Source organism: Danio rerio, chromosome 7, assembly GCF_052040795.2.
Source record: "Danio rerio strain M-AB ecotype USA chromosome 7, GRCz13ab, whole genome shotgun sequence".
Classification (NCBI taxonomy): domain Eukaryota; kingdom Metazoa; phylum Chordata; class Actinopteri; order Cypriniformes; family Danionidae; genus Danio; species Danio rerio.
The window spans coordinates 18,779,572-18,789,168 of record NC_141027.1 but is presented as its reverse complement, the minus strand read 5'-3'; the positions used below and the strand labels follow the sequence as shown (position 1 = coordinate 18,789,168).

Sequence of the window (9,597 nt, the reverse complement as noted above, 5' to 3'; positions counted from 1 at the left end):
ACACAACAAGCCTGTGTCATGGAAGACTCTGTCTGTCTTCAGATATACGCGTCTTTACGAGGATATCCATGACATATTCTGTGAGAAAGTAGAGGCTATACAGTAGGGTGAGAGCAGTGTCGCTTCTCTCGTGTGAATGTGTGGGGCGCGTGTAAAATGACCGAACTAACAACTGTGGGCGAGGAAGGCAGAGCAGAGCCAAAACTCCACTAGGATTGGACATCAGGCGGTGCTGTGGAGGATTCCCGGAGACTGCTGTGTCTCCTAAAACATTTGAGCTTTTAAAACAGCAGCTTAATCACCAATAAACCCAATGGCAGCATCGGAGAAAACACTCATTTACCGGGAGGACACTGATTGTTTTAAGAACTTGCTTTCTAAAACAGACATGCGCATGATCGCCGCGCAACAAGAGTCAAACTATGTGGATCTGAATGACTTGTTGGAGCTGAGATTGGATGATACAAAAACAGTGACTTTTAACGGCGACTCGGGTCAACTTGCAGCTAATAAAAGTGCCAGTGGCACGAGCGATTCACAAGAGGAACGGCGCGTTGAAAAAGTCAATGATCGTAAAAGCACACCGGAGGAGGACAGCGCGGAAAAGTCGAGCTCCTTTGAGACAGCGACTTCGGAAGTACCTCAAGTTGATGACAAAGATGCAGATTTGATCGAGGACAAACCCAAATCTCCGGATCTGAATAACGAACAGTACAATGACGTTTATATGAGCAGCAGAAGTGAATCGGATGATGAGGCCACTGTGGTGCTTTCGGACCACGACACGTCTGAAGTGCGCGAGGATGAGTCCCACTACATCACAACCCACGAAATCCAGCTTTTAGAGTTGGACCACGATGTGGATTACGACATTGAGACGGGATCCAGCTGGGACCTGGAGGACGATCTCCGGGTTTACACGTTTGTCGATTATGCGTCTTTTGACAGTGATGAAACGCTGGAGGCAAAAGAGGCGAGCGTGACAGGCAACCAGAGCGCAGCAGTGGTCAGCAGTAAGCCTGAAAGCAATCTCTGTGACGCGGACAAATGTGCCGGCTCAGACGAGGGCCTGTCAAAAAAGCAAAGTACAGCAGGGCAGATTCACCTGTCAATCAAAGCCACTTCCCGCGCTGTTAATGAGCCTGGCAACAAGCAAAATCAGGCAAAAGACATAAGCCGGTTTGTTTTGAGAGGAGTAGATTCAAAGGGGGAGAAGGTGTGTGATAACACAAAGTGTTTCATTGCTGTGCCAGGGCGCTTGCACTTTGGCTGCAAACGTAAAAGCAAAGATGTGAACGAGTATTCCAGCGGTGCGTCCAGCGCGGTGAGCGAGCTGGATGACGCGGACAAGGAAGTGCGTAATCTCACAGCCAGGGCTTTCAAAAGTTTGGCGTACCCATATTTTGATGCAATCAACTTCAATACTTCTAGTGAGTCTTCAGTCTCGGAGCATGGGCCAGGAATCAACAGCTGGTCAGCGTTTGTTGATTTTAAGTATGGCAAGGGGAGAGATCAAAACTTAGTGGCGCATAAAGGCTCCACGTCTAATTTCCATTTCACTAAAAAGAGAGACGGTAAGGCGATAACAGGGTTGACGTTAACCAGCATGCGAGCGCCCCCAGTCGAGATTTTTGCTTTGAACGGCAATTTAGTTGGGCATAAAAACTCATCGTCCTCCACAAAAAAGATTGAGCTCATGGGAAAGTTCTCACAGGGGCAAAGCGGGCTCATAAGATTGACAGAAACTCTTAATATTCGAAGTAATGTCAAATCCGGGCAGCCTGTAAACGAAAGCACTGAAGGATCACGTTCCACAGATGAAGTTACAAACACCTTGCCAAGCGCTCAAGGGAGTGAGGCCAGCAAGCCACCCTGCAATGCAGGGGAAACCATGGAAGACACGCACAAGAAAGCCATATTCGCATCGAGCCTCCTCAAAAATGTCATTTCTAAGAAAATGCAGTTCGAGCAGGAGCGCAAAATGGAGAGGGGCGAGATATGCGAGACGCACCATGCACCCTCTCCATGTTTCGCCACGCACGAGCACGAAACGCAGAGAGAGAAAGCGGCCAGGAGAGACTCCAGAGGTCTGCAAAGGCAAAGCTCGAAATTCTCCGAGGCAGACTCCGACTACACGATCGTCTGCGTGGACGATCTGGGCGACATAGTTGATGGTAATTCAAGCGATGCCAAAGACGAAGGGCGCAAAGAAGAGAGCGCATCGGAAACCAATTTAGAGTCGGCGAATGATACTAAAAAAGGAGCATTCGAAGCATCCAAAAGCACGCTGCTTCGAAGCCAAAATAGCGCGTTCAGATCGTGGAGGGACGGCGAGCTAGAGTTTCAAAAGGAACATAAAAACGACAAAACTCCTGAGGGGGCACCGCTGCGCGAGCGTCCGGCGGAGACCAACTTCTGCGTCGGTTCGGTGATCGGCAAGCACACTAAAATGTCACATTTGTTTGTGCCAAGTATCCAGCTTCCGTGCGCGGAGAGGGACCTCAGGAAACCACCGCCGAATGTGAACTATCAAGCAGACAGCGGGGCTGTGAAGTGTCGCTCGAACACCCTCTATGTGTCAGACGCCACGCGCAGCGCCGTGACCTCAAAGTCGCCCGAAATCAAAATAAGTTTGCGGAGCGTGCGGGACAAGAGCGACCCGTTCAACATCGCCAAGCTCCTGACGCCAAATGTAGGCTGCAAGACAGCCGATGACGCCAGATGTCAAGCGCTCGCCGCGGCTTTCAAGGGTGAGTCTGACAAAGTGCCACACTTTATAGTCAGAGACATTAGAGATAACAAGCAAGGCAAGCTGCAGACTCCAATTCACCAGGTTAGAGACGTGCGCAAACTGGTAAAGAGCTCCTATCACTTTGTGTCTTTAGATAACAACGATAACAAATCAGTGCACTCGACTTGCGATGGAGAGCAGAAAACATTAAAGCAGAGTCCTTATCTGAACTCATCCCCTCTCACACCCATAGTCATTAAATGCCAGTCTGTGAATACAAATAGCAATGTGAAGCAAGCCGGAAATTCAATAGAGCCCCCCAAGAGACGATTTCCAGATGATCTAGTTGAAACTGACAGGTCCTCTCCTCATGCTGCAGTAGCTAACAGGCTGCCAAAGCAAGAGGTTCCAGCTGGATTAAAAATTGAGACGAGTGCAAAAAACCAAGACAAAACAAGCGACACCAGTGAGAAAAAACATGAACCCAAGAAGACTAACCAAGCTGCTTTTGAGAAACTGCAAGCCGCCGTCAAAACGATGGAGCAGCTGTATGTTTTTGACAGGAACGAGTGGAAGAGAAAGACAGAGCCACGGCCACTAACAGACAGCCACGTGCTCTCGCTTATCACTAGTGAGGAACACACCATAGAGGATCAGGAAATCAATGCACCTGCTGATCACTTCCTGAGACGAGATTCAAACTCAAACCTGATTGAAACACCAACTAAAAAAGACGACAAGCCAACAAGCACTCTCCTGACCCAAGAAGAGCAAAACGGTCCCAAAACAATCCTGCAGCCATCAGGAACGCCATGTAGGCACATTACCCAGAAACCTGCAGCTACAAAAGCACCGCAAACCCACATTTCATCACCAGCATTCAAAGCGGTGACACCCAAATCGCCAAAACTACCCGTATCCTTGAAGATATCCCAGGCAAAACGTGTGTTAGAAGAGAGAGAGAGACCCAACGGCAGTGAAACTGAGTTTGCGCCTCTCCAGTTCACCTCCATGGCAGATTCAGAGAACTACTTAACCATCCCTGTAAAGCCTCACGCCATGTCTGCCAGAAAGCAAACCACGGGCAAGACGGCTCTTTATACAATCTCATCTGGAGGAAGTAAACCCCAAACGGCAAGTCCGCCTTCTTACCTGGTTCACAGTGACATCATAAGTCACCCGTCGCCAAAGCGGTCATCTTTTGTAATGGAGACGCGGTCCCCAGATACCGCCACTATTTACCACACACCCCTGCCTGTCCCAATGCAGGCTGCTCAGCCTCAAGTCATCTGCTTCTCCCCTACAGTCCAACCCTCCCCTGTCCCATCAGAGCACTTCCAGGCGACCCAAAGAAAGATGCTGCTGGATCCCACTACTGGAAGCTACTATTTAGTAGACACTCCAGTGCAGCCTGCCACCAGGCGCCTATTTGACCCGGAAACGGGGCAGTATGTAGACGTCCCAATGCCACAGCAGCCTCCCATGACCCCCGTCCCACTTCCGATATCCCCTCTCGCCCTTGGCCCGGGAGCTTACGGCCACACCTACATGTTTTACCCGGGATACATGCCAACTACAATGATCCCCACACGCACTATTCAATCCCAGCTCTCTATGCAGTCTGAAGCAGACGATGTGGATAAAGCCCATTCTCACATGGGGCAGTTGGAGGAGGGAGCTTATATGGAGAGGCCTTACTATATGCCGTCTGGGAAGTCGTCACAATCAAGCACCATGGCTCAACATGTTACCACCAGCAGACTGGCCAATAGCAAGCAGCCCGTCATCAGCATCACGTCCCAGCAAGGGCCGAGAATCATCGCTCCACCCTCATTCGACGGCACCACCATGAGCTTTGTGGTGGAGCATCGGTAAAGCCTCACTCACCTACAGCGTAAGTGCAGTTTCAACTTATTTAATCTTATTTGCATGCCTTTTTAATATTGTTAAAGAGATTGAAGATTTTAAATGCTGTCACATTTCACTTGTTTCAAACCTATTTGAGTTTTTTCTTCTGTTGAACACGAAATAAGATATTTTGGAAAAGATATTTTGGAAAACCCTTTGACTTTCATTGATTTTTTTTTCCTACTGTGGAAGTCGATGGGTGCCAGCAACTAACATTCTTCAAAATATCTTCTTTTTGTGTTCAGAGGAAGAGAGAAACTCATAAAGCTTTATAACCAAACGAGGATGATAATATAATAATAGGTAATATTCATTTTGTTGTGAACTACCAATTTAAGGACTTTAAATTAAACTTTTCAGCTTGTTCAAATGATTCAAAACATTTTAAGTACAAAAATTTTAATTTATTATGATTTTCTTTTCATTTTAGGATTTTATGCATTTAGCATCCAAAATATAAGGACTGTACTAAATTCTTTGGTAATGATTTGTTTTAAATCTTTAAGATGTTATCTTTAAAAAAAAAAAAAAAGAGGGATCAGATAATAGCAAACATTCATTCATTCATTCGTTCATTCATTCATTTTCCTTCGGCTTAGTCCCTTTATTTATCAGGGATTGCCACACTGAAATGAACCACAAACTTATCCCACTTATGTTTTACGCAGCGTATGCCCTTTCAGCCATCACCCAATAGGATATATCCATCCACTCTAGCATTCACACAAATACACTAGGATCAATTTTGCCTGGTCAACTGGCCCAGCTGGGGCTCGAAGCTGCCACCCTCTTGCTGTGAGGTGACAGTGCTAACCACTGAGCCACCATGCCGCCCGGTAATAAACATATTTAAAATACAGTAGAGTTGAAATCAGAATTACTAGCCCCCCTTTGAGTTTTTTTTCTCTTTTTAAAAAATATTTTCCAGATAATGTTTAACAGAGCAAGGAAATTTTCACAGTATGTCTGATAATATTTGTTCTTCTGGAGAAAGTCTTATTTGTTTTATTTCAGCTAGAATAAAAGCAGTTTTTAATAAAAAAAAAACATTTTGAGGTCAGAATTATTAGCCCTTTTAAGCTATATTTTTTCTATAATCTACAGAACAAACCAACGTTATACAATAACTTGCCTAATTACCCTAACCTGCCTAGTTAACCTAATTAACCTAGTTAAGCCTTTAAATGTCACTTTAAGCTGTATAGAAGTGTCTTGAAAAATATCTAGTAAAATAATATTTACTGTCATCATGGCAAAGATAAAATAAGTCAGTTATTAGATATGAGTTATTAAAACTATTGTGTTTAGAAATGTGTTGAAAAAATCTTGTCTATATAAAAAGTATATAGAGATCTTAAAAAGATGATTTAGTATCCAAATTGTTTTTTATTGATTGTTTCTAATTAAATTATTATTACAGTTCATATTTTCTGATTTTCATAGTATATGTATTAGTTCAGGTACTTTTACCATAAATAGACATATCAACCATTTGCTATTAAAATGTGCATGCATCATGCATCACATCTAGCTCCATTTCTCTCTTTGCTGTTTCATTATTTTTCTCTGACCACAAGGCTCCCATAACTGATTTAAAAGCATTTAGAATAGATTTATTTATAATACATAATTGGATCTCAATGAGTTTCATTGTATAAACAGAAAAATAAGGACTTTAAAAAAATATATAAATCTTGTGTGTGTGTGTGTGTGTGTGTGTGTGTGTGTGTGTGTGTGTGTGTGTGTGTGTGTGTGTGTGTGTGTGTGTGTGTGTGTGTGTGTGTTCTGTAGAAGCATAAAGAGTACAAGTTTGGAATGACATGATGGTGAGTACATGCTAACAGAATTGCAATATGTGCGTGAACTGATTCCTTTAAATTTTCATAAGCTAAAGAAAGTTCTAGTTTTTATCAAATGTAAAAATTGTATCACACCTGTGGAAGTAAATCATCATTATCTTTGCACAATGCAAGATAATTTAGCATGATAAATGATATGATTTTAATGCATAGGATTTGTCATTATGTTGTTCCCCATTTTCTGGTTAAGAATTAAAAATATATATATTTATAAAAAATAGTTTTTGAAATATTATGTTCATTAATTTAAACTATTTTAGTCTTATGAGTTAGTTTATCTAAAGGGCCCAATACACAATCCAGTAGTGTGAATCTTCTTAAAGTTCATTTGAAGTTTGTTTCTGAAAAAGTTTAATTCAACCAATAAACACTTTCAAACAACCAGTGGCATTTGGCCTGTTACGAACTGTTTCTGTGAGGATCTGTGGATTCAGAATTTCTCGATGAGCATATACTTTTTTATATCATCTATATCAATCAATCATTTTTATTATTACAATTTTTATTTCATTTTCAAGAGTTGAGTGCAATGCAATAGGGTCTCTTGTAGCACCCAAGGGACAGAGTTTTTACAAATAAAAGCATAACCATATTTTTAATAATAATAATTACTTCAATTACTTTAATAATTATTATTTTTATTATATTTCTATAGGATGATCATGTAATTTTATATATGCCAGGTTGTAAATTTGAAAAGACTAACTAACTCTTTAGGCATTTTGCAAACGATTTCTTTTTCATTTTGCCTAAAAAAACTCCTCATGTGAACATCAACATCTTTTGTGACTTGGTGTTCCCAATCGCACAGCTTGTGCAAACATACTGATATTGCTATAATCTGATGCTTTCTTAACTGCTGTTTTCTCACTGCACTATTTTCTAGGTGCATGTTTATTTGGAAATTGACATGTTAGTTCTCAGCATTGTTTGTGTGGCGTCCAGAAAATTGCTGCTGAAAAATATATCCTTTTACCCTTAATCTTTGCACGAAATCAAGACTTATAATGTTTTATTTTGCTACCATACATTGTTGAGGCAAACAACTTATATGTGCAAGTAAATCCACTAGGAAAAAAGGGGTCCTTTTAATCAAAATTATCCAAATGCTTCCCCTCAAGAATGGAGGTTCTTCTCCTATGATGTCAGTTTGAGTGAAATCTGCTTAGCCACACCCCTTCAATATGTGGTCACAAGAAAAAACTCCACCCCCTACTTAATATTCAGTTTCAGTTATAAATTCGTCATCATACTGAAATGAAAGGCTCCAGAAACTTCCTGTTCACAGATTTTTAGGGAAAAAAAAGATCTTTAAGCAGCTAAACGCTTCACAGTAAAGCTGCTATGACTGAACACGGTTTTGTTTATATGATTATAAATAAAGTTTATGCTACGTTAACACCTGCTCCAGTTGTAAAATAGCGCATTCAAAATCCATGCCTACTGTTCTATTTTCTCAAGAGCTACTGTATGCGTATGGTATGGACTATAGTGGTATAATGAGCGGCGGGTGGCGTGGCGTCTGCGCGGGCAAAAGGGAAGAGGCGTGGCATTGTTGGCATAGCAGTGGGAGGAGAGAAAGGTCAGCCAGTTTGAGGCATGTGTTTGTGCTGATACAGTGTTGTGGCAGCTGCTGCGGGATATCAAGACACTTGGGCCGCAGGCAGGTCACCTTTTTATAGGACAGCCTTATGTTAAAGGGAAAGACCCAAAGGAGGGCCAGAAGCTTTGACTGAGGGATGTTATACAAACAAATCAGCCAACGTGCGATCGGGCGGCGCTGGGGGGTAACATGAGACCCCTCAAATGCAATATTTTAATGGCCTGTAATCCAGCTATTAGCAAGCAGCGGATGGTTTTAGAGACACTTGAAGATCATGCTTGGTTTTGAGTGCGGCTTGAGCAACTAACCTGTTTGCTGTGTTTGCGTCGCTGTGGGGAAATTCAGTTTTTAATGTCGATGTTTTGTTTTATTTTTACACAGGAGCCACCTGACATCTCCTTTTCGCTGAGTTTGGTGAATTTATTTACTTTTATTGTGGGATCTTCTTCATTATCTTCATCATGACATCGCACAATTCTTTGTGTTTGCCCAGTATATGCTTTTGTTTTTGTAAAAGTGATCTTGTTTTGTTTTAGAAATCTGCTTTTCTTAACTTTTTGTGAAAGTGGATGGGTTTTTCAGGATTTTCTTCTTTTTTTTTTTTTTTTTTAATTCCTGCACATTTACTGTATTGGTTATTGTTAAAAAGAAAAAAAAAAACACTTTAGGCACTTTCAGAATGATGTCAGTGAAATATGTTAAAGCATCACAATCATGGCAATTCATAACTTTTTGATTTAGTGGCTAATTCATATGAATTCATGTGATGCTCATCGCCCAATGACAGTTGGGTTTAGGGGCGGGGTTGGCAGCCACGCCTCCAATTTTAAAGCGTACATTTTCATACGACTAAACTTGCCACTAAACTGGGAAAATGTAAAAAACTTGCGTTTGCTCGTGAAATCAAACTGATTAAAGAGAATGATGTCTAGCTAGCAATTTAATGAAATCAGGCAATAAATATGTTCACAACTTTGTAATTTGCAGTATGAAACAAAAGTATTTTTGAGATTTGCCTAAACAGTACACTTTAAAAAATAATTAGTTACTTAAAAAGTGAGTAAACATGTTGCCTTAAAAGCGTCAAGTTGACTTAACTTTAAAAAGTGAGTGAACCTGTTTACCTAATAATAGTAAGACAACATGTTTACTCACTTTAAGTAAAGTCAACTAATCGATCTTTACATTTTATTCAATTGATAGTTTTTAGACACGTGACCTGTTCAGAGACCAGGCGGGCAAAACCCCCCCCCCCCAAAAAAACAGGCTGTAATAGCAGCTACACTGGGATTTCTGTAGAAACGCAGCACAAACCAGTCATTTTTTATTAATATATGGATCGCATATTAACAGAACAAAACAGAGATATGATCACAAATGGTAAATTGTGGGAAAAATTCTGTAAAATGTGAAAAATGTGCAATCCATATTCTGCACCTGCAGCCATATTTTAATCATTTAACATCTTCACATCCTTGTCAGAGCTCGAAATTTGG

The 9,597-nt window shown here is 41.5% G+C and overlaps 1 protein-coding gene across 4 annotated transcripts; it reads left to right on the top strand.

Moving 5' to 3' along the window:
- On the top strand, positions 1-9,345 carry si:dkey-38l22.2. Of its 4 annotated transcripts, XR_015495424.1 has the most exons (4): positions 1-2,750; positions 2,886-4,625; positions 6,431-6,465; positions 8,483-9,345. XR_015495424.1 is itself a non-coding variant. In XM_087260675.1 (3 exons), the coding sequence occupies exons 1-2, from the start codon at positions 314-316 to the stop codon at positions 4,604-4,606; spliced, it is 4,158 nt and encodes a 1,385-aa protein (XP_087116801.1). In that variant the 5' UTR covers positions 1-313; the 3' UTR covers positions 4,607-4,625; positions 8,483-9,345. The 4 variants fall into 4 exon arrangements, 2 of the variants coding, with proteins under 2 accessions (XP_087116801.1, XP_087116800.1); XR_015495423.1 differs by having other exon boundaries at positions 1-4,625; XM_087260675.1 differs by lacking the exon at positions 6,431-6,465.
- Positions 9,346-9,597: the final 252 nt, after the last annotated feature.